Genomic DNA, 26,280 nt, shown 5'->3' on the forward strand with positions numbered 1-26,280 from the left:
GGATAGATATTGGAATATTTATTTACCAAAACATTCCTTTTTTACACTCATTGTAGGTAACAATTATCATCAGATTGGGCATTTTGGAAAGATGAGTAAATCAGAAATTAGTACACATGATGTTGCTCCTGGGATCAACATATGAGGAGGAAAGCAGGACTGGTTGAGGGAGATATTAAATGGATATCTAATGGATATCTGGGAGGCCATTAAAGTGTCCACCTCCTTGTACTATGGTATATCTCACTACTGAAGATATGAACACTTTTTTGCCATTAGTCACCTAATGGAGTCTTCACTTAACAGTCAGTTCTCCAGACTTACTGATAGTGGTGAACACACTGGTGAAGCAAAAATAGTCCACAGCATTGAGGGAAAGAAGATGGTAAAGAAACTGCTCTCTTTCTTCTTCACAACGTAGAAAAGCATAACGCTTATAAAGCTTCCTAAAAAGAAGACAAGCACAAAACAGTATATTTTTCATACTTTTCATTACGTTTAAAAATAAACACTTCAGGGCTGGGGAGATAGCTCAGTTGGTAGAGTGCTTGCCTTGCAAGCACAAGGCCCTGGGTTCGATCCCCAGTACCGCAAAAAAAAAAAAAAAAAAAACCCACTTCACTAAACAATGGGAAGAAAACAAAGTTGAAAGAATAAAAAATCCACAAAAATGGACATATAAACACTGAATAAAAGATTTTTAACTAGTAAAGGGGGAAAACGCATAAAATTTTTGTTGTTGTTGTTGTACTGGGGACTGAACACAGGGGATGCTTTACCACTAAGCTACAGTCCCAGCCCTCTTAATTTTTTATTTTAAGACAAGGTCTTGCTAAGTTGCTGAGGTTGGCCTTGGAGTTGCCATCCTCCTACCTCAGTCTACCAAGTTGCTGGGATAACAGGTATGCACCCCCATTCCTGCCTTTGCCATGAATTAAGTTTGTCTATTAAACTAATGGGAAGTTGGATATGGTGGTGCATACCACCATTACAATTCTAGTGACTTGGGAAGCTGAGGCAGGAGCATTACAAATTAGAGGCCAGCCTGTGCAACTTAGTGAGACCCTATCTCAAAAAAAATGTAAAGGGCTAGAGATGTAGCTCAGTGTAAAGCAACTGTGGATTCAATCCCCAGTACTATAAACAAAACAAAACAAAAAATGAAACAATAAAGATTTAAAAGTTATGACTAGTGCCAAGGAGGGGCCAATGTCATCCTCACAGTTGATGCGATACAAATTTCAGGAAAGCAATTTGTTGGTAAGTTCCGCTAAACTAGCCACAACCCTTAATTCATGAATTTTACTTTTAGGGCTCAGTCCTAAGTACACAATATGAAATGTGGGCAAAGATTTACTTATAGCTGGGCATGGTGGTGCATGCCTGTAACCCCAGTGTTTTGGGAGGCTGAGACAGGAGGATCATGAGTTCAAAGCCAGCCTCAGCAACTTAGTAAAAAGGCCCTAAGCAACTTAGTGAGACCCTGTCTCTAAATAAAGTATTTTAAAATGGACTGGGTGATGTGGCTCAGTGGTTAAGATGCTGCTGGGTTCAATCTCTGGTACCAAAAGAAAAAAAAAAATTTTTAAAGATTTACTTATTAATGTTCACTAAAATATATTCGTGAAATAAAAATGTTTTAGGCTGGGGGTGTAGTAAAGGTCCTGGGTTCAATCCCCAGCACTGACAAAAAATAGAAAATAAATAAAACAAAAATGTTTCATAGTATATTCATATGCTGGAATATGATATGGCCATTTAAGATAAAGTTTATGAAGGGTTTTAACAATAGCACAGTCACTACAACTAAAAATATTACCACTTTTATTAAGCACTTACATTTAAGGATTTTGCCAAGTGTTTTTTTTTTTTTTGTGTGTGTGTGTGTGTGGTGCTGGGGATTGAACCCAGGGCCTTGTGCAAGGCAAGCACTCTACTAAACTGAGCTATATCCCCAGCCCAGCAACTCCATTTTTTATAAATGGAAGAAAAGAGGCACACAAAAGTTAATTATCTTGTCCAACGCCATTAAAACAGTAAGGAGTAAAGGGAGTATTCAGACTTCAGAGTTTAAACTTCTATATATAGAAGTATATGTTTATCAAACCATGTTAGGTTAAAAAAGGATGGCACTGAATTGCAAATACGTATAATCTTAACTAAGAAGATATGAATAGATGAAAGTACAGAAATACTTAATATTGTTCTTACACAGAAGGGTTAAAAAAATTATCATGGTCTTCTTGGTACTTTTGTTTTTGTTTTGTTATTGGGTATTGAAACTGGGGCACTTTATCACTGAGCTACATCTCCTGTCTTTTTTGAGACAGGGTTTTGCTAAATTTCTGAGGGTCTTGCTAAATTACTGAGGCTGGCCTGGAACGTGTGATCTTCTACCTCAGCCTCCCGAGTTGCTGGGATTAAAGGTGTGTGCCACTGGGCTTGGCTCTTTTTTGTACTTTGGCCACAATGGGCAGGAATAACTTTAATAATTGGAAAAAAAATGTTAAAAGAACAAGGTCTGGTTCATAATTCGTAAGTCACATTGTAGTATCAAAACTATTCTCTGGACATTAAGACTCATCCTAAAATGCTCATGGGGTACGTAATCCAAAGGTGATACATATAAAAGTAGAACTGTAAAATGCACTAGGTTACCAAGATGGGATTACAATAAATAGTCATATTTAGGTCTTGGTTGGATTCTTTGTATACCTATGCTCTTGAAAACTCAAAAGTCTGGTATGCGTTACTCCATGTACAAACAGAAACAACATGTATCCCATTTGTTTACAATAAAAATAAATTAAAAAAAAAAGAAAACTCAAAAGTCCTTAGCCTTTAAACAAGCTCTAATATACACATACGGACAATGTATTCAGGAGTTCTTGATAAAGAAACTACTGAATCAATTAACAATTAATTGTCAGGCACTTAACTGGTTTCCTGGCTCTAGGTTATTGAACATAAATATTGGCAAGACTGTCAGAATCCTTTACTGTGGACCCTCCCCCAACCCTTTTGTGCTGCTCTATGGTTTAAAAATTTTTTTGCGTACCAGGGGCACTTGACCAATGAGCCACGTTCCCAGTCACATTCCTTTTTGGTATTTTATTTACAGACAGGATCCTACTGAGTTGCTTAGCACCTCACTGTCGCTGAGGCTGACAGTAACATCCAAAAAATAGGTTAAACTTATATAAGCTTTAGATTACAAAACCTAGAATAGCTCTGGGCGCAGTGGCGCAAGCCTGTAATTCCAGCAACTCAGGGGACAAGAGGATCATGAATTCAAAGCCAGCCTCAGCAACAACTTGTATGGATCTTTTTTTCTGATTAGAACACAGCAATCTGGCCTTCAGCTATGAAATACAATACCCTCCCAGCAATGATCAAATATTATGTCACAATAGAGTTTCTGAAGTACATGTCTGTTAGACAATAAGAATGCATATGCAAACAAATCAGCAATTAAGCTAAAGATGCCAGTTTGTCAGCTTTGCCAGCATTAAAAACAGAAATGTCTCAAAAGGCAATATCTTACTTGGTAAGTGGTTGGTTAGAGAGCAACTGCTTGAGATGCTGGGACAAAAGCTTCTTCTCTAGAGATAATCTTATCCATGCCCGAGCTCGTCCGACATCAGTCTTGATCTCACTCATGTTCTGAATATGCCTTAAAAAAACAGGAGTAACAGTAAAGACACAGATCCTAAGGAAAACCTGGAACTAAAAAAGAACTAAAAAAGAATAAACAGTTCTGGGTGCTGAAAAGTTGTTTCATACTTAGAGGAAGCAATGGGTAATACATAATTTGAAGGCTGATTAAATCTTAAAAGGTTCCATTTGAATCATGCATTTAATTGCATATTCGAATTGTCATTACAACACAAACATACAGGCAACATGATAAAGCATTTAACACTCATCTATTCTTTCAGATTTTATTATGTTCCTTGTTTCATCCTCGGAGTTACCTACAAATAGGCACTTGACTATTCCTGACCCTAAAGAAAAGTAATATAACAATATGAACAGTCAAGTTCTTATTCAAAATAATTATTTTATAGTTTTAAACATGAGGCACAACTTTAATCCACTTAACTATTTTTTTCTTATGTTTATTTTGCAGTGATGGAGATTAAACCCAGGAGTACTCTACCACTGAACCACATCCTTACCCCTTTTTATTATTTTTTAAATTTTGAGGCAGCTGCTCCCTAAGTTGCCCACGTTGGTCTCCAATTTATGATCCTCCTGCCTCCTGAGTAGACGGGATTACAGGCATGTGCCACTAAACCTGGTGATTACTTAACTATTTTTCAAGTTGCCCCAGACAACATATGGAAAATATAAGATCTTACTCTTACGGCATACAGCATTAGAAGCTCCATTACACTGTGTTGAATCTTAAAAACTAGAAAGATTTAGAAAATTATGTGGCCATACACACAAAATATTGTGGTGAAACAACAATTAAAAGTTACATCTTTTAATTGGGTGTGGGGGTCCATGTCTGAAATCCCAGTGATTTGGGAGGCTGAGGCAGGAGGATCATAAATTCGGGGCCAGCCTCAGTCACTTGGCAACACCCTAAGCAACTTAGTGAGACTCTGTCTCAAAATAAAAAATAAAAAAAGGACTGGGGATGTGGCTCAGTAGTCAAATGTTCCTGGGTTTGATCCCTGGTACCAAAAAACTGAATAAAGTAAAAGCTAGGCGTGGTGGTGCACACCTGTAATCCTAGCAGCTCGGGAGGCTGAGGCAGAAGGATTTCGAGTTCAAAGAAAGCCTCAGTGACAATGAGGTACTAAGTAACTTATTGAGACCCTGTCTCTAAATAAAGTACAAAAAAGGGCTGGGGATGTGGTTCAGTGGTTAAGTGCCCCTGAGTTCAATCCCTGGTACCCCCTCAAAAAGTAAGAAATAAAAATAAAAATAAATGAAAAAGTTACATCTATGTATAAATTAGTATTCCATGTAAAACTCAACACTATATTTAGCAGAACTGAATTTATCTTTGTAAATAATTTTCCTCCTAAAGGGGAAAGGAGGATGAGACAAGGACAAGCCTTAGAGAGAGGGTAAATTGTAAAAAACCACTACAGTGAGGTGAGTCATTAAAAAGCCTTTGTTACTATAATGCACCATTTCTCATTTGATTTTTTTAAATGTACAGAATGACTCATTCTAGCTGTAATTAATACTGCAACAAAAAAAACCTCTTCTCTGCTGATTCTAAGCATTCAGAATAAGGAAAGAATTCTCCCTCTAACACATATGTGTTCTTTTTTCCTTTCCATTTTTCTTCTCCTCACCCTGAATGTGAAGATGTAGGACTTTAATGCTCAGTGCTGATGTATGAGTCAACACTCTTGATCAATAAGATGCAAGGCCTTTTATCATATTACATAGATACACTAAACAAGTGGCTTAAAAACAAGTCAGAATGAGGAGGTAAAGTTGTGGCTGGGCGTGGTGGTGCACACCTATAATCCCTGCAACTCAGGAGGCTGAGGTAGGAAGATGGCAAGTACAAGGACAGCCTGGGCAATTTAGCAAGACCCTGTCTCAAAGTAAAATAAAAAAGGTTGGGGACAGAGGGGTTGGGGATATAGCTCAATTGGTAGAGTACTTGACTCACAAGGACAAGACCCTGGGTTCAATCCCCAGCACCACAAAAAAACAAAACAAAATAAACAAACAAACAAAAAATCCGGCTGGGGATGTAGTATGGTGGTAGAACACTCATGGGTTCAATTCCCAGTACCACACAAAGACATAAAAAAGGAAGTTGTGTTACAATTTTTGTGGTATTTAACCAAAACCATCTTACCTCTAAGAATTTTTTTTTCAGAATTAATAATAGACTTATTTTAAAGGAATCAATGCTATTAAAATGGTCATTAGCAGAGAAATCTAGTATCAAGCAACATCCTCTTAAACCCTAGTTCCTACTGGTCTGGTGGCAGCCACTGGGCATTTGACAACCCAATTGGGTACTTCTGTATGAGCCTCTGAAAGAAGAGTGGCTATTCCTCAGCCCAAGGACATTCCCTAGTTGACCACAAAGGTGACTAAAAGCAACAAACTCTTAAATTTTAAACTACTACTTTTTTTTTCTACTTCATTTATTTAACATTTAATTAGACTGCTTCTGTAAAATGACCCTATCATTTTTGGAGCACTTCCTCATTTGTGGTACCACAAGATGCCCCAGACGCTTCTTTTTTTTTTTCCCCTCTTGCTTTTTTTCAGTCCTGGAGTCCTAGAAACAACCATTCCTTAGGAAGTCCTGGTTCCTTTCATTAGAGAACTATTTATTTATTTTTGTGGTACTGGGGATTGAATCCAGGGACTCTCTACCACTGACCTATATCCCCTTTTTTATTTTGTATTTTGAGATGATTCTCACTAAATTGCCCAGGTTAGACTTGAACTTGTGATTCCTCTTGCCTCAGCCTCCCGAGTAGCTGGGAATGCAGGTGTTCACTACCACATGTAGCTACAGAATGATATTTAAAATCAATATATGGGAGGCTAGTGTGCTTACTGTTACTGAGGTACTACTGCTTCCAGTTCTTTTCCAGGGAAAAAGCCTAGAAATATATCAGTCACTTCCTGGGGGAGGATCTGGGAAGGGGGGTTGACTAAGAAGGAGAACTGCAGGGAATTTGAGGGGTGAACAAAACTTTTCTATATCATGACTGTGTATTTGTGGAGTCCCACAGAATTACACAATAACAAATAGTGAAAACAGTGAACTTTACTGTACATAAATTTGGGAAAAACAAAACAAAATTAACCAACCAGGATGCAGAGGTAGCCCAAAATGGAATACAAACTTAACAAAAAGAACTGAATTATAATAATATAATTATTATTATATAACAATTATATATAGAACAAAAGGAACTATAATCTAAGCTTTGGAAAATAGTATTTTGATTGGATACTGAAAAGCTAAAGACAAAACTAGAGTTAGACATGAACACTGTGCTTTAGTTAAACTTTTTTCTCATATGGTTTAGCAAGAAAAAATGACCTTATATATATACAGAACACATAAGGGTTATACAAGTAAATATAGATAACTGGAGCTAGGTTTCTAGTAGTTGCAGAAAGAAATTACAAATATGAATTAAAATATAAGATATTATTAACCATTATAGGCTGATTACAGAGCCCAAGGTTGCTTTTGTTGTTTTTTCTTTTTTCTTTTTTTGAGATACTTGACCAGGCTGCCCCTCAATTCCTGTGCTAAAGAGATTCTTTTGCCTCAGCACTACAGGTCTGTATCACCATACAAAGTGAAATCCAAGCAGCACCTCTTCTCCCCCACAAAATAAATAAAGTAGATGGAAGTAAATCAGCAGGAATTAGGAGTTTACAGTGATGTGTTCTGCCCCCTAACCACTGGAAATTTAATACAGGGATGATTTCCACTGAGTTACATCTCCAGTTTGCTTGCTTAATTTATTTAGTTATTTATGGTACTGGGTATTGAACCCAGTTGATACTGAGGCACTTTACCAAGTCACATCCCCAGTCCTTTTTATTTGGAGACAGGGTCTGAGAAAGTTGCCTAAGCTGCCCTTGAACTTGTGATCCTCCTGCCTCAGGTTCCAGAGTCACTGAATTAAAGGTGTGCACCACCATATTAGGCAACTACTTTTTAATGAGGTTTCAGAAATTTGGCTTGAGTTTATAGCAGCAAAGCTTTAAACAACCACCTCCTTAAGGTGATGGCAACCATTCAAATCACTGTAAAACATATATAGTTTTATATTTTCATTAAGAGATCTGCAACCATTTCCTCTCAAAAGCAATCAGAAGCTGCATAAGGACAACTACATTTCATCTACCAAAGAGTAATAAAACTTAAGACATAAATACATAAATTGATTCAGATGGTAAAGAGCATTTAATGAACTCTTAGTATGGGTATGTACTTCTCTAAACTCTTTACATAACCTAACTCATTTACTTCTCATTTAATCAATTCATAGTCTTTTTGACTAAGATCAAGTATAATTCTCATAACACTCCCAACAATATGCTGACTACAAGAGACTCACCTCACAAGCAAAGACATCCATGAACCAAAGGTAGAAAGATGGGGAAAAATACACCCCATTCACATGGGACTTATAAAGAAGCAGGGGTTGCTATTCTCATAACAGATAAAGTGGACTTCAAGCCAAGATTAATCAGAAGAGACAAAGAAGGTCATTTCATATTGCTTAAGGGAATCATACATCAATAAGATATAATTATTATAAATATTAATGCCCCAAACAATGGAGCATCTATGTATATCAAACAAAATCTTCTCAATATTAAGAATCAGACAACAATAAAATAATACTGGGTGACTTTAACATGCCTCTCACCACTGGGTAGATCATCCAAACTAAGTAAAGATTCTACAGAACTAAAAAATACAACTAATAATATGGACCTAGCAGATATCTATAGACTGAATTCACTTTCTTTTCAGCAGCACATGGAATATTTTCTAAAACAGACCCTATTTTAGGTCGCAAATGTTGGCAAATACCAAAAATAAAATAAAATAGAATAAAATAAATTAAAAATAAAATATAAAAGAAAATAAATACCTTGCATTCTATCAGACCATAATGGAAAGAAATTAGAAATCAATGATAAAATAAAAAACAGAAACCACTCCAATATCTGGAGATTAAATAATATACTTTTGAATGATGAACAGAAGAAGAAATCAGTAGAAGAAATCAGGGAAGAAATAAAAAAAATTCTTAGAATTAAATGAGGATAGTGATATAACATAACAAAATCTCTGGACAGTATGAAGGCAGTTCTAAGATGAAAGTTCATAGCACTGAGCTCATCTATTAAAAGAATAGAAAGATCCCAAATACATAATATAATCTAACATTACATCTCAAGGCCCTAGAAAAAGAACAAAACAACATCAAAATAAGAAGACAGGAAATAATTAAAATCAGAGCTGAAATCAATAAAATTGAGATTCAATGAGACAGAGTTGATTCTTTAAGAGGCTAAACAAAACTAACCAAAATAAATAAATAAATAAATAAATAAATTCATGGTCTTTTGACTAAGATCAAGTATAATTCTCATAACACTCCCAACAATATGCTGGAGGCTAAACTAACCAAAAAAATACTAACCAAAAAAATAAGTAAAAACACTCAAATTATTAAAATCTGAGATTAAAAAAAAGGAACTATTACCACAGGTACTACTGAAACCCATAGGATCATCAGAAACTATTTTGGAAATTTATACTTCAATAAACTAGAAACTCTTGAAGACACTGACAAATTCATAGAGACATGATCTATGCGAACTGAACCAGGAGGATACAGAAAACTTAAACAGATCAATTTCAAGTAATGAACCTGAAGCAGTTATCAAAAGTCTTCCAATAAACAAAAGCATAGGACCAGATGGATTCTCAGCTGAGTTCTGCCAGCTTTAAAGAACTAATACCAATCCTCCTCAAATTATTCCATGAAATAGAAAAGGAGGGAACACTGCCAAAATGGTTCTATTAAGTCAGTATCACCCTGTACCAAAACTAGACAAACACATGTCAAGGAAAGAAAACTTTAGACCAATATCCTTGATGAATGCAGATGCAAAAGTTCTAAATAAAATATTGGCAAACACTTAAAAAACACATTAAAAAGACAGTGCAATGAGCAAGTGGTTTCACCCCAGGGATGCAAGGTTGGTTCAACATACAGAAAGCAATAAATGTAATTCACCACATAAATAGACATAAGGACAAGAATCACATGACTATTTCAACAGATGCAGAAGAAGCATTTTACAAAGTATAGTACCCATTCATATTGAAAACACTAGAAAAACTAGAGATAGAAGTAACTTATCTCAACACTGTAAAGGCTATATATGGCAAACCCAAGGTCAACATTATATTGAATGGAGAAAAATCTGAAATCATTTCCTCTAAAAACGGGAACAAGACAAAGATGCCCACTTTCACCACTCCTATTCAACATAATAGTCCTTCAAACTCTAGCCAGAGCAATCAGGCTAGAAATTAAAGGTACTCAAATAGGAAAAGAAAGGCTTAAATTATCTGTTTGCTGACAACATGATCCTATATTTAGAAGACCCCCCCCCCAAAAAAAAGAAACAAAAAAACTCCACCAGAAGACTCTTAGAGCTCATAGATTAATTCAGCAAAATAGTAGGATGCAATATCAACATTTATAAATCAGTCACAAGGGGCTGGGGTTGTAGCTCAGTGGTAGTTCGCATGCCTAGCATGTATGAGGCACTGGGTTCGATTGTCAGCACCACATATAAGTAAATAAAATAAAGGTCCATCAACAAATAAATTAAAATAAATAAATACATAAATTGTGTGCCTATACTCCAAAGATGAATAAGCTGAAAAAGTAATTAGTAAAACTATCTCATTCACAACTACTTCAAAAAGAATAAAATAATTGAGAATCAACCTAACAGAAGAGGTTGAAGGGCCTCTACAATGAAAACTATAGAACACTAAAGAAAGAAATTGAAGAAGACCTTAGGAGATGAAAAGACCTCTCATGTTCTTGGATAGGTAGAATTAATATTGTCAAAATGGTCATACTACCAAAAGCACTATATAGCTTCAATGCAATTCCATCAAAATTCCAATTACATTCTTCATAGAACTAGAAAAAGCAGTTATGAAATTCATTTGGAAAAACAAGACACCCAGAACAGGTCTCAGGGTGAGAAAAGTGAAGCAGGAAGCATGACAATACTGAACTTCAAATTATACTACAGGGGCTGGGGTTGTAGCTCAGTGGTAGAGCTCTTACATAGCATGTGTGAGGCACTGGGTTCAATCCTCAGCACCGCAGAAAAATAATAAATAAATAAAATAAAGTCATTGTGTCCATTTACAAGTAAAAGATACTTTAAAAAATTACACTACAGAGCCATAGTAACAAAAACAGTATGGTACTAGCACCAAACAGGTATGACGACCAATGGAACAGAAAAGAAGATACAGAGACAAACCCACATAAATACAGGTATCTCATACCAGACAAAGGTGTCAAAAAAATATGTTGGAAAAAAAATGGCATTTTTAACAAATGGTGCTAGGAAAACTGGAAATTCCTATGTAGGAGACTGAAATTTAACCCGTTTCTCAGCCTGCACAAAAGTCAACTCAAAGTAGAAGAAAGACTTAGGCACTGGAACAGAGATCCTGTACTTAATAGAAGAAAAATAGGCCCAACACTGCAACATGTCAGTTTCAGGAACTGATTTCCCTAAGAAGACTCGTAAGCACAAAAAGCAACACCAAAAATTAGTAAGTGGGATGCATCAAATTAGAAAGCTTCTGCATAGCAAAGGAAACAATTAAGAGTGTGAAGAGAGCCTACAGAATGGGAGAAAAATCTCTGTCACCTGCTTCTCAGACAGGGAATTAATATCCAGGATATACAAAGAACTAAAAAAACAACTCAATCAATAAGTGCTGGGCAGGTGGTGCACTCCTGTAATCCCAGAGGCTTAGGAGGCTGAGGCAAGAGATAGTAAGTTCAAAAGCCAGCCTCCGCAATTTAGCAAGGACCTAAGCAACTTAGTGAGACCCTGTCTCTAAATAAATTTTTAAAAAAGGCTGGGGATATAGTTCAGTGGCTAAATGCCCTTGGGGTTCAGTTCCAGGTACCAAAAACAAAAACAAAAGCAAAATTAAACAGACACTTCTCAAAGGAAGACATATAAATGGCCAACAAATACATGAAAAAGTGTTCAACATCTCTAGCAGTTAGAGAAATGCAAGTTATACTATATTGAGATTTTATCTCACTCTAGTCATAAAGGCAATTATTAAGAATATAAGTAACAATAAAGGTTGGTGAGGGTAGGGGGAAAAACGTACACTCATACATTGTTGATGCTGCAAATTAGTGCAACCATTCTGGAAAGCAGTAGGGAGATTCCTTAAAAACAAAGCAGGCTGGGCACAGTAACACATGCCTATAATTCCAGCAGCTCAGGAGGCTGAGGCAGGAGGATCGAGAGTTCAAAGTCAGCCTGAGCAAAATTTAGGCACTAAGCAACTCAGTGAGACCCTGTCTCTAAGTGAAATATAAAATAGGACTGGGGATTTGGCTCAGTGGTCGAGTGCCCCTCAGTTCAATCCCTGGTAAACCCGTCCCCCGCAAAAAAAAAAAAAAAAAAAAAAAAAAAAAAAAAAAAAAAAAAAAGAAAGAAAAAAACACCAAAAAAATAAAAACTAGGAATGGAACCACCATATGACCCAGCTATCTCACTCCTTGGTTTCATATCCGAAAGATTTAAAATCAGCATACTACCGCAATGCAGCCACATAAATCTTTATAGCAACACAATTCACAATAGACAAGCTTGGTGCCAACCTCGGTGCCCTTCAACAGATAAATGGGTAAAGAAAATGTATTATATATATATATATATATGCAATGTAGTATTACTCAGCCATAAAGAAGAATGGCTTTATGACATTTGTCAGTAAATGGATGGAAGTGGAGGCTATCATCCTAAGTGAAATAAGTTAGCCCCCAAAAGTCAAAGGTTGAATGTTTTCTCTGATATATGAAAGTTAATCCAAAGTAAGAGAAGGGTAGATTAAAAAAAAAAAAAAAAAAAAAAAAGATCAGTGCAGTAGACAAAGAGGAATGAAGGGAAGGGAGGAGGGAGGATTGGGAAAAACTATGAAATTAATATGACCTAACTTTCCTATGTCCATATAGGAATATACCATAGTGCATCTCACCATATACATCCACAAGGCACTAGTTAAAATAAAAAGTAAAAGTAAATAGCAGAAAGATGGGCTGGGGATATAGCTCAGTTGGTAGAGTGCTTGACTCACATGCACAAGGCCCTGGGTTCAATCCCCAGCACCACAAAAAAAAAAAAAAAAAAAAAAAAAAAAAAAAAAAAATATATATATATATATATAATATATATAGGAGAAAAAATATATATTATATAGGAGAAAATATATTATATATAGGAGAATATATATACATAGGAGAAAAGATCAGTAGAGCGAAGGGAAAATGGGGAGAGAAAGGGGAAGTATTGGGGACTGAATTAGAACACACTGTATTTCATGCTTTCACAATTATGTCAAGATGAATCCTATTGTTAAGTATAACTAAAAAGAACCAATGGGGAAAAAAGAATACAAATAATAATAAATGCTGGCAAGGATGTGAGGAAAAGGGTACACTTATATCTTGTTGGTAGAACCATAAATTAGTATGATCAGTCTGGAAGGCAGTATAAAGAGTTCTCAAAAAACTAGGAATGTAACCACTATATGACCCAGTTATCCCACTCCTTGGTATTTATCCAAAAGAAAAAAAAAAAAAAAAAATCAGCATACTATAGTGATGTAGCCACATCAGTGTTTATGGCAGTGCAACTCACAATAGCTAAGTTACGGAACCAGTCCAGGTGACCATCAATAGATGAATGGATTAAGATAATGTGTGTATATATACATAATGGAATTTTATTCAGTCATAGAGAAGAATGAAATTATGGCACTTGCCAGTAAATGGATGGAACTGGAAAACATCAAGCTAAGTGAAATAAGTCAACTCAGAAAATCAAGGGTTGAATGTTCTCTCTCATATGTGAAAGTTAGGGCAAAGTGAGGGGAAAAAAAAAAAAAAAACTTGTGTCTGTAAGGGGACAGGATATTATAAGGACAGAAGGAAGACCAGTGGAGTAGAAGGAGACAGGGAGAGGAAGAAGGGACAGGAAAGAGGAGGAAATGCAGAATAAATTTGACAAAAATATGCTATGTGCTTGTTTAAATATACCACAGTGAATCTCACCTGTACATATATCTATGAAGTACCAGTTAAAACCAGATAAATAGAAGGAAGACCACTAAAGGTGGGGGATGGGGGAATGGGGAAGGGCGGGAAAGAGGAGGCACTGGTGGACTAAAATAGAGCAAATTAAACTTCATACATGCATGATTATGTCAAAGTGAACTCAATCATTATGTCATTATGTATAACTATGATGCACTAATAAAAGTATTAAGAAAAAAAAGTCTTACTTTCTTCATTAAAAACAAAAAAACGGGCTGGGGAGATAGCTCAGTTGGTAGAGTGCTTGCCTTGCAAGCACAAGGCCCTGGGTTCGATCCCCAGCACCCAAAAACAAAACAAAACAAAACAAAACAAAAAAACAAAAAAACTACTTTAGATGTCTTAATTCCTTCTCAAGACTTCTAAGACCAGTAATTGGGAAGTGATAATTCTCAGATTTGTATTTGCTTCAAACTAAATTACCTGACAGTAATTTTCTGCCAAATAACTAGATTTTTTGGGTCTGTATCAGTAGACAGCAAGTATTTAAAGGAGTTTCTTTCTTTCTCTCTCTCTCTCTCTCTCTCTCTTTTTTTATTATTGTAAACAAATGGGATACATGTTGTTTCTCTGTTTGTACATGCAGTCAAGGCATACCATTTGTGTAATCATAAATTTACATAGGGTAATCTTGTTTGATTCATTCTGTTATTTTTTCCCCTTCTCCCCCACCCCTCCCACCCCTCTTTTCCCTCTATACAGTCCTTCCTTCCTCCATTCTTGCCCCCCTCCCTAACCCTAACTCTAACCCTAACACTAACCCCTCCCACCCCCCATTATGTGTCATCATCCACTTATTAGCGATATCATTCGTCCATTGGTTTTTTGAGATTGGCTTATCTCACTTAGCATGATATTCTCCAGTTTCATCCATTTGCCTGCAAATGCCATAATTTTATCATTCTTTATGGCTGAGTAATATTCCATTGTATATATATACACCACAGTTTCTTTATCCATTCATCAGTTGAAGGACATCTAGGTTGGTTCCACAATCTGGCTATTGTGAACTGAGCAGCTATGAACATTGATGTAGCTGTATCTCTGTAATATGCTGATTTTAAGTCCTTTGGGTATAGGCCAAGGAGTGGGATAGCTGGGTCAAATGGTGGTTCCATTCCAAGTTTTCTAAGGAATCTCCACACTGCTTTCCAGAGTGGCTGCACTAATTTGCAGCCCCACCAGCAATGTAAGAGTGTACCTTTCTCCCCACATCCTCGCCAACACCTATTGTTGCTTGTATTCTTGATAATCGCCATTCTAATTGGGGTGAGATGGAATCTTAGGGTGGTTTTGATTTGCATTTCTCTTATTACTAGAGATGTTGAACATTTTTCCATATGTTTGTTGATTGCTTGTAGATCTTCTTCTGTGAAGTGTCTATTCATTTCCTTAGCCCATTTGTCAATTGGATTATTTGTATTCTTGGTGTAGAGTTTTTTGAGTTCTTTATAGATTCTGGAGATTAGCGCTCTATCTGAAGTATGATTGGCAAAGATTTTCTCCCACTCTGTAGGCTCTTTCTTTGCATTGCTGATAGTTTCCTTTGCTGAGAGAAAACTTTTTAGTTTGAATCTATCCCAGTTATTAATTCTTGCTTTTATTTCTTGTGCTATGGGAGTCCTGTTGAGGAAGTCTGGTCCTAAGCCGACATGTTGAAGCTCTGGACCTACTTTTTCTTCTATAAGATGCAAGGTCTCTGGTCTGATTCCGAGATCCTTAATCCATTTTGAGTTTAGTTTCGTGCATGGTGAGAGATATGGGTTTAGTTTCATTCTGTTGCATATGGATTTCCAATTCTCCCAGCACCATTTGTTGAAGAGGCTATCTTTTCTCCATTGCATATTTTTGGCCCCTTTGTCTAGTATGAGAAAATTGTATTTATTTGGGTTTGTGTCCGTGTCCTCTATTCTGTACCATTGATCCACCTTTCTATTTTGGTACCAATACCATGCCATTTTGTTACTATTGCTTTGTAGTAGAGTTGAAGATCTGGTATTGCGATACCCCCTGCTTCACTCTTTCTGCCAAGGATAGCTTTAGCTATTCTGGGTTTTTTATTCTTCCAGATGAATTTCATAATTGCTTGCTCTATTTCTGTAAGGTACATCATTGGGATTTTAATTGGAATTGCATTGAATCTGTATAGCACTTTTGGTAGTATGGCCATTTTGACAATATTAATTCTTCCTATCCAAGAACATGGGAGATCTTTCCATCTTCTAAGGTTTTCTTGAATTTCTTTCTTTAGTGTTCTGTAGTTCTCATTGTAGAGGTCTTTCACCTCTTTTGTGAGATTGATTCCCAAGTATTTTATTTTTTTCTAAGCTATTGTGAATGGGGTAGTTTTCCTGATTTCTCTTTCTGAAGATTCATCGCTTATGTATAAAAATGCCTTAGATTTATGTGCATTGATCTTATATCCCGCTACTTTACTGAATTCTCTCTCTTTTTTTTAAATAACAAAATAAGTAATAAAATAGTTTAGAGATATTTTAATTGGGAGAGTGACTCAGCGATAGAGGACTTGCCTAGTACGTTTCAGGCTTTGGGTTCAATCCCCAGGACCACAACAAACAAACAAACAAACAGACAAAACAGAAACAAATGTTTAAAAAGAAACAGAAGCAAATGCTTAAAAACTTCTTAGTTGCATCTTCCCTTTGGAAAGAAAAAACATAATAATAGTATAAAAATAAAATAAAATTATAAAAAATGCTCTCTTCAGGAGACATCAACAAAAAAAAAAACACAAAAAAATACATGTAGTCACAATTATTTGAGAAATTTAAGAGAAAGTCATAAAACATGTCAAAGTTATCACCATGTGCTAACATATGTAATAAATACCTCATATCTTGGATAAGAGAGACCCTGAGTGTTGGTAACATAACTCCTGAGTCAGATTTTCTTCTTTCTGGTCCAAGGGCAACTATGTAGAAAAATATCAGCAAAGTATTAGAAAAAATAACAGTAAGAACTTGAAATTTAAAATGAATCTTTTCCAAAAATTCAACAAGCAAATAATACAATGTGTGCAAATTCTGGCCATAAGGGTTGTCATTGTCTACAGCCATTCATTCTAATACCTCTGGATGATTACAAGAAAGCAATGTCCACAAATTAAGTGATTAAATATGTGAACCTTCATCTCCGAACTCATAAACTGTAATCACACAGTTTTAAACTCTGGAAGTGTTTTTTAAAAACTCTTAAGAGTTTTGGTTCTTTAGTCTGATAAGTTTCTACTTCAAAGTTCATAAACCAAACTACACTATGTATTCCATGCAAAGGGAATAATCTCAATAGATGTTTTGAATTATAATGTCCATGAGTTATTCTCTTTTGAAATCTAAACAGTCTAACATTTTTGAAAGAAGGAGAGATAATGATCTTTTATAGCAATGGCCAACCATCAACTATTGGCTAAAATATGGTGGTTAGGGAACTCAGTCTCACTTTGAATGAGACGCCATGGAGTTTTGTGCCCTTTCTTCATTTCCATTTTCCCATCTGCAAATGAAAACCAAATGGCAACATCACGCTTGGCAAATACATTGATATAAATAGAATTTAGGATATGGCATTTTACTCTATCTTAAACTTGTCATTTTCTCAGTTTTTAGATGCATTTTACTTTGTGAGATCAGGATACAAAACCAGAACAAACACACATATACATGCATACATACATGTAAACCTGACTTTGAGGAAGCTGGGCAGAGAACATTTTTGGTGTAATTAGTATCTATACTTTTTTAGCACTTGGGTAAAAGACTAGACACCTGGCAGGTATAAATGATCACTGATGGGATTGCCATAGGGAATAGGATGTGGCCAGGCCAATCTACAGGTAGCACTTTTGAGGGTCTTCCATACTAGGTAGGTGACGAAGAGGTTATTTGTTCAGGCAGTCTGGGGAGGGAATTCTCAATGGGACAATGAACAGATCAGGAAGTAATGGACACTGAGGAAACCGTTCCAGGGACTTAAAGGGAATGTATTATGTTTATCTTCCTAAGATTATCACCACTTAAGTATGTTACTAAAGATAGTGAATTTTTCCTTTGGGGGATAAAATGAAATGTCTCAGAGAATGACTCTCTATTCCAAATGAACTGACAGCATGAAAGATGGCCAAGTAGGCTGAGAAGGGGAGAAAAAAGATTATGAGGCAGAAAGGAGCTGAAACCATAATCAGCAAGTTAGCCAGAGGAAGACATGTCAAGAAGGAACCATACTGCCAGGACCAGAGAGCTGGTGAAAGTCTCTTAGTGAAAAAAGGGGTGTAGGGTATAGCTCAGTGGTAGAGGACTTGATTAGCATGTGCAAGGCACTGGTTTGGAACCCCAGCATGAAAAAATAAAAATGAGGAATTTAACATTTAAGAAAGCAGCAGCATCCACGGTATTAACATTCACAGGCATAAGCATATTCTGTAAATCCTTTTCTAGAACCCTATATTCTAGTCACCCTTCTCTGCTCAATGTTCCCTGAAAAGAATGTACTTTGTCATGTCTCCATGCATTTGTTAAAGTCTTCTCATTATTTACTGTTCTGTATCTTTCTCCTTGTTTATAGCCTATGTTTCACTTTAGATTAGAAAATAATATGCATAGCTTAATGATTTAGAACATGGCTTTCTTAAGCCTTACAGAGACTTTAATAGAGGTCTTTCTTTGGGTGAGTGAGAGGTTCTCTATGGTCTATCTCCTTACCTGTAAACTGGAAGGGACAGTAACAGTATTTACTTTACTGAAAAAGATCTAAATTTTAGAACAGTGCTTGGCATAAAGTTCTAAATGAAATGCAATGAAATCTAGCTTTAATTCTGCCTCAATGTGAAATCTTTCCCAAGTATTCTCTGTCCCCTAGGCACAAGATTGGATAAGTCATTCTTTCTCTCTAATAAGATGTGTAAAATTGAACCTCTATCACAGAACATACACAACTTCATTTTTATTACTCCTATTAAATTATATCTGTTGAGATTCAGTCATATCCTATTCTTAGAACACTCAGAGGGTGTGTATAGAGATCCACATATAGGGGTGCTAAGTAAATACTCAGGAAGATGAGGCTACTTAGGGATACATGCTAGAATCTTAAATACCAAGTTAGAACTTTATCCTAGGGGCAAGGGAAATTTTGAAAATAAATGCTATGCTCCTGAATATTCTTTTAGTTAAATAGAGTAATAGTGTGATCCTGTAAAAGAAATAAAGGAGATAAACTAGAAGTTATAAAGGTCAAACGATAAACTAAAATAGTAGCAGCCAGTGAAAGCAGAAGGTAAGATTCAAGAATAAAAACAGGGGGTCTGGGGATATAGCTCAGTTGGGAGAGTGCTTGCCTTGGAAGCACAAGGCCCTGGGTTCAATCCCCAGCACGGCCAAAAAAACAAACAAATAAACAAACAAAAAACAACAACAACATTCAGGCGTTGGGGTTGTGACTCAGTGGTAGAGTGCTTGCCTAGCATGTGGGAAGCACTGGGTTTGATTCTCAGCACCACATATGAACAAATGAATAAAATAAAGGTCCGTCAACATCTAAAAACAAAATAAAAAAAACATAACATTCAGTATTAAAATGTTTTACTATATACTATATATATATACTATCCAACTAATTATAACCTTTGATTTTTTATTTTTGGTGATGGGGATTGAATCCTAGGGCCTCATGAAGGCTAAGCACATACTCTTCCACTGAAGTATACCTGCAGTTCTGAGGGTTTTTTAAATCTTAATTTTGTAAATGAGGAAACTGTGGCTTGAAGAGGTTAAGAAATCTGTCCAATCATACACATTTATTATATAGTGTTCTGATGTCCTGTCCAGTAGGCTTTCCAGCATATTATAGATGACTATCTGGCTTCTAGCTTAACTGAAAGAAGGGTTCTTGTCCCATTAAATAAGGAAGAATGAAAAAGTCTGACCAGGAAGATGTGCTGAAACAACAAGCTTGTTTTAAGATACGCTAAGTTCCTAGATATCCATCTTTAGGACTAGAGATGGAGATTTGAGAATAATCTGCTAATATGGTAACTGGATGATGACAGTGGTTTAAGTAATAGTTATGGTTTGAATTGTGTTCCTGCAGAATATGCTGCAGTTCTATCATCTAGTACCTGTGAGCATGACTTCATTTGGAAATAATTTTTTTCAGATGATCAAAAGTGCATGAGTGCATGAGGGTAGAGCTCTAATTCAACCTTACTGGTATCCTTTAAAAAAAAATGGAGATTGAGAATGTAGCCTAGTGGTAGAGTGTTTGCCTAAAAAGTATAAGGCCCTGGGTTCAATCCCCAATAACAAACACACACATACATACACAAAAACTGCCAAATGCAGTGATATACTCCTATAATCCCAGCAACTTGGGAGACCGAGGTTGGAGGATTCCAAGTTCGAGACCAGCCTCAGCAACTCAGCAAGGCATGAAGCAACTTACTGAGAACCTATCTCAAAATAAAAAGTAAAAATGGCTGGGAATGCAGCTCAGTGGTAAAAACACTCTGGGATTCAATCTCCAGTACTATTAAAAATATTAAAACAAAATAGAGAAATGTGGATAGAGAGGTGCCCACACACAGAGGAAAAATGATTCAAAGACACAGGAAGAATATCAACTGCTGGCCAAGGAATGCCTGAGAAGTGAGGAGAGAGGTATGGAACAGGTTTTCTCTTATGGTCTTCAGAAGAAACTAACCCTGCTGACACCCTGACCTTGAACTTCTAGCTTCCAGAAACCTAAGACAATAAATTTATGTTGTTGAAGCCACTCAATTTGTGACATTTTATTATGTCATTCCTGGGAATCTAATACATTAGTATATTAGTGACTTTGGAGGAAGAGTTTAGAAGTCCATGAACAGAAGGCAGATAAGGAGCTAAGTAATGAAGCCAGGACTATTACCTGGAGATCTAAAATACATGTTTCCATGAAATGTACCCCTCCCAGCCAGCGGAGAAATTTGTAAACTATTTATATGAATACTTCCATTATTATTTCTTAATTCAAAATACTTTACTGCACACACAAGTTTTTTTTTTTTTTTTGCAGTACTGGGGATTGAATTCAGGGCCTTGTGCTTGCAAGGCAAGCACTCTACCAGCTGAGCCATATCCCCAGCCCTACACACAAGTTTTTTAACGTGTAGAGATCATGTATATTATTCTTACAGAACCATGCAGAGTCTGTAAGCAGGTACGTAACTAAGAGAAAATTTTTACTGGGTGCAGTAGTACATGCCCATAATCCCAGAGACTTGGGAGATTGGGAAGCTGAGGCAAGAGGATCGCAACTTTGAGGCCAGTCTCAGCAATTTAGTGATAACCTATCTTAAAAAGAAAAAAAAAAAAAAAAAAAAAAAAAAGGTGAGGAGGCTAAGGATGTAGCCCAGTCGTAGAACACCTCTGTGTTCAATTCCCAGTCTGCAAAGAAAAAAGAAAACTTTTGATGATGATAAGATGATTGAAGAATGATACAACATTCCTGGGTTACTAGATACAGAAGAAGCATTAAAATACAGCATTTCCACTCCCTTGTATGCTAATCTACCCCACTCTTGCCTTAGGATTTAAAAATTCATTTACAGTTTTGTTGAACTTTGAGGGTGCAAGGTTTAAGAACAATGCAAATTATAAACTAGACAACATTTATTTATTTATTATTAGGAATTGGATTTGGTGATGTTCTACCACTGAGTTACACATTCCAATCCTTTATTTTTTATTTTGAGACAGGGGCTTACTAAGTTGCAGAGGTTGGTCTTGAACTTTTGATCCTCCTGGCTAGGCTTTCAACTAGTGAGAATTACAGGAATGTGTCACCATTTTCAAAGACAGAAATTTCTGGGTGATATATTAAGAACAGTTCTTGTTCTAGGACCAAGTACATTGTGAGACTGTCTGAAATAGGGCATAGACTGCTAGGTACAATGATTGTTAAGTCAAAATTAACATAACTTACTATTGCTAAAACAGACCCTTTCTGTTCTTCTGCAATCCTCTAAGTGTCTCTGACTCCTGTTAGTGCTGCTTCTAAAGAATGATGCTCGTAATTCATCATGCAGTCTCATCTGGGCTCAATGCCAGTAAAAGCAGTGTTCAAACCCTCTGTGAATCTTTAAGGACTCTATGCTACTTCCCCCTTTTTATTTTTTATTTCAAGACAAGGGACAAAGTCTGACAAAATTCCCATGGATGGGCTTGAACTTGTGATCTTCCTGCCTATTAAGCTTGTTGAGTTGTGGGGATTACAGATGTGTGCCACCGTGCCTGGTTAAAACTAATTTTTGTGCCTGTGTATGTGTGGTGCTAGGGATGGAATTCACAGCCTCACAAATGCTGAGTGTGTGCTCTACCACTGAGGTATATCCAAACTTCAAACAAAACAAAACGAAAAAAACTATTTGTGTATCTATAGCACTATATATTTTTTTTTTTTTTGGGGGGGGTGCTGGGGATCAAACCCAGGGCCTTGTGCTTGCAAGGCAAGCACTCTACCAACTGAGCTATCTCCCCAGCCCCACTATATTATTTCTTAAGAATTTTTCCTTTTTGGTAGTACTGGGAATTGAACCCAAGATCTTGCATACGCTAAGCAAACACTATCACTGAGCTATAACCCCAGTCTTAGAATAAAATATTTTTTGAACTGATTTTTCATATGTATTTCATATTCTCTTTCTCTGGAGGTACTAGAGATTGAACCCAGGAGTGCTCTATCATGATTTACATACCCTGCACTCTCTCTCTTTTTTAAAATTGTGAGACAGACAGTATCTTGCTAACTTGCCCAGATGGCCTTGTACTTGGGATCCTCCTGCTTCAGTCTCCCAAGTAGCTGTGATTAGAGGTATGTATCACTTCTTTTGGCTACTCTCATATTTTAAAATTATAACTTCCTGGTCTAAATTACCAGAAGTGTTGAGCAACATTTATGAAATTCACCTCTCTAAACAAATGATAAACTTTTGATTTCAAAAGCTACATGGCTTATATGAATTTTACTTAGGATCAGAAAAAATATTTAAGTTGTATTCATTCTTACATTACCAAATCTTTATCAACATTTGACATTAGGGCACAACAATGACTGCATGAGGTTTTGACACATTTTATATTCCTTAGTCTTGCCTTTAGTTTTGCTTGTTCCACTATGAACTGAAGGTACTGCAGATAGTGGTACGCTGATCTCCAACTGGACCACCCAACATTTGATCAGCCAAAGTCAGGAAAGCTGTTAGTGTTGCCTTGGCATTATTTCCCCTGTCTTGTAGATGTGGGGCAGAAGATCTGAAAGGTTGCCTGGCACAGTGGTGTATGCCTTTAATGTCAGCTACTCTGGAGGCTGCTGTAGGAGGATCCCAAGTTTAAGGCCAGTTTCAGCAATTTAGCAAGGCCCTAAGAAACTTAGTGAGACACTGTCTCAAAAGAAAAAATAGAAAAGGCTGGGGATGTACCTTGGTGGTATAATCTAATACAGTAACATACACACACGCAGATCAGAAAGGTCAAGTAACTTTTCCCAGCCTCAGAGAATAAATAATAATGCTGCTTCTGCTTTATCCTACTGCTGGAAAAACTGGGTAAGTTTTAGCTTAAGAGAGAAAAAGACAGAGACGAGACCATGCAGCACTGATTCTTCTCATGGTCTGATGCTACCAAATTCAAGTAACCTAAAGCAAAGCTCTCTCACCTGGTGATTCTGCAAGGTGCTCTTGTTTTTCTTCTCTGTCTTGAAATTGAATTAAATGTGACCACAAAGCTGACTTCCCCTGAAAGTACAAGAAAAATAAAAATTTTCATTTTAAAGAAGTATTTTATGAAAAAATAATTTCTTATCAAGATCATTCACATTAAGTTGGCCACTATGAAGTTTGGTGACCAAGTTCATCGAATCCTAGCTGTATGATTTTTTTCTTTCATTGCTGGGGATTGAACTGAGGGCACTGCACATTACAGGTAAACACTGTACCACTGAGCTACACCCCAAATCCTGTGTGAGATTCTGAGCATCTCACTCCATGTGTTTTAAGGGTCATACTTTGCCTTGCTAAGAAATCTGGCAAGAGTTTGGCAAAGGGAAGGGAAGCAGCTAACTAGAAGGCCACAAGGGTGAGCTTGGAGGTTTTTTTTTTTTTTTTTGGTCAACCCAGCTGTTACTTAAGTTACATACAATTAGGTCACATTAGTAACCATGGAATTAAAAAACATAGTGCATTTATATACATCCATATGTAAAATGTTTGAATATATGAAGTAGTAACGAGGGAAGAAAATTAGAATGAGAGGAGAGAAGCAGGGAATCACATCAAGAAAACAAAACAAAACAAAACCAGAAACTGGGTGTGGTGGCACTTCTGTAATCCCAGCAACTCAGGAGACTGAGGCAGGTGTATCACAAGTTCTAGGCCAGTCTTGGTTGACTCACCAAGACCCTGTCTCAAAATAAAAAATAAAAAGAGCTAGAAATGTCGCACAGTGGTTAAGCTCCTCTGGGTTCAATTCCCAGTACAAAAAACAAAAACCAAAAAGCAAATAAAAACCCTCCAAAACCAAAAACAAACAACAAACAAAACCAGTAAAGAAATGTTAATTCATTAGGTTTAGGGTTAGGTTTAGAGTTAGGCTAAGGAGAGCGGTAAGAATGAAGGAAAGAAGGACTGTATAAAGGGAAAAGGGTGGGAGGGGTGGGGGGGAAGGGAAAAAAAAATAAACATCATTACCCTATGTAAACGTAAAAAAATAAATAAAAAAAAAAAAAAAAAAAAAGAAATGTTAATTCTGGCTACACCTTTTTCCTGGACAAAAGCAGGACATTTCCTGGATATTTAATGGAATCTACACAGAATACAGCCTCTAAAATGAATGTGCTATTTTATCCTTTCTTGTTTGCTAGGAAAGATACCAAAACCACCTCCTGATCACAGGTTGTTTTCTTTTTCTGGAATTAAAAGCCCATGGCACTTTTCTTTCTTTTCTCTTTTCTTTGGGGGGGTGGTGGGGGGGCTGGGGACTGAATCCAGGGCATCCTGAATGCTAGACAAATATTTTACCTCTGAGCTACTGAGCTACATCTTCAGTCCTTTTTTCAATTTTATTTTGAGACAGAGTCTCCTAAATTACTGAGGTTGACTTTGAATTTGTGATCTCCTGCTTCACCTCTTGAGTAGCTGGGATTACAGGCATGTGTTACTACGCCAGGCTTTCCCTGTTATATTTCTTAACAGGGCTCCTAAATGACCATGACACCAGTACCTTCTGAGACTGTTACCTGTTTGACCTGCAAGCCATGGCTCCATATCCTCTCCAGCAGGTCACAGAGGCTGGCAATTAAGGTGTTCTCCTCCAAGCCAGTGATGTTTGCTTCTCCATGGCCCAGCTCCACTGCTTCATGTCCCATCTTCTCTACCAACATACGTTTTGTCTGAAAACATCATAAGTATTCATAAATTACTCAGGCAGTGAAACCACTGGATTAGGAGAACTGGCTTTCTTTCATTATGTCTTTTTTTTTGTTGCTGTTACTGTGGATTTAACCCAGAGGCCCTCTATCAGTGGACTACATTCCCAGCTCTTTTTATTTTAAGACAGCATCTTGCTAAGTTGTCAAGTCTGGCCTTGAGCTTGGGATCCTCTTGCCTCAGTCTCCCAAGTCCCAAAGGATTACAGGTGTATGCCGCTATGCCCAGTCCTTTATTATATTTCTAATTACAGATTTTTAATTATCTTGGGGAAAATATCTTAATCTTTTTGGTTAACCAATTGGAATAATATCATCTATCGTTTTACTACTTGCGTCACAAATATGGAAGGGTCACTGAAGAGAGAATAAGCTAATATTTGTCAAGTATCCCCATGTTGAAAAAGTGCTTCTATATAAAAATTTGCAGATTATTCACTTCTGTGACACTGGGAAATTACACTAGACCTAGAAAAATGTACTGTCTGAAACTGGAATGCCATCCTGCAACCAAAATTTGCCCTCCCACTGCCTCCAGCACCTTGGTATACTAAAGCTATTTGTATTTAGTTTGGTTGCACTTAGGCAAAAAACACAATACAAATGGACAGCTCTAAGATTCTGCAGAACTTCCTAATTTCTGCATAAACCAGAAATATATTTTTTTCCTTCTCTTCTCTGATTATTATGCACAAGAAAATGAAAAGAAAATGGAAATCAGTTTCAGGTTAATTGATTTACACCAATTTTAGCTGCTTTTGTAAATTGTAAAATGAGAAAGAATCTAGTCCCTTTAGGCAGGGACCTTGTCTGTTTGATTCATCACTATATTCTGATGCTAAAAACAGTGCATTTATTGAATATAGAGAAGGTACTCAAGAAATGACAT

General features: G+C 36.6%; 1 protein-coding gene across 4 annotated transcripts in view; it reads right to left on the reverse strand.

The window, feature by feature from the left end:
- Positions 1-26,280, reverse strand: part of Dennd5b (DENN domain containing 5B) — a 191,599-nt gene that overhangs the window by 19,834 nt on the left and 145,485 nt on the right. For all 4 annotated transcript variants that reach the window (XM_047549051.1, XM_047549049.1, XM_047549050.1 and 1 more), the window contains 5 exons: positions 25,203-25,355; positions 23,625-23,703; positions 16,767-16,848; positions 3,545-3,673; positions 325-446 (listed from right to left, as the gene is read on the reverse strand). In XM_047549051.1, the coding sequence (XP_047405007.1) occupies positions 325-446; positions 3,545-3,673; positions 16,767-16,848; positions 23,625-23,703; positions 25,203-25,355 (565 nt within the window). The remainder of the gene's footprint in view (positions 1-324; positions 447-3,544; positions 3,674-16,766; positions 16,849-23,624; positions 23,704-25,202; positions 25,356-26,280) is intronic.

This window comes from Sciurus carolinensis, chromosome 4 (assembly GCF_902686445.1).
Source record: "Sciurus carolinensis chromosome 4, mSciCar1.2, whole genome shotgun sequence".
Taxonomy (NCBI): Eukaryota; Metazoa; Chordata; class Mammalia; order Rodentia; family Sciuridae; genus Sciurus; species Sciurus carolinensis.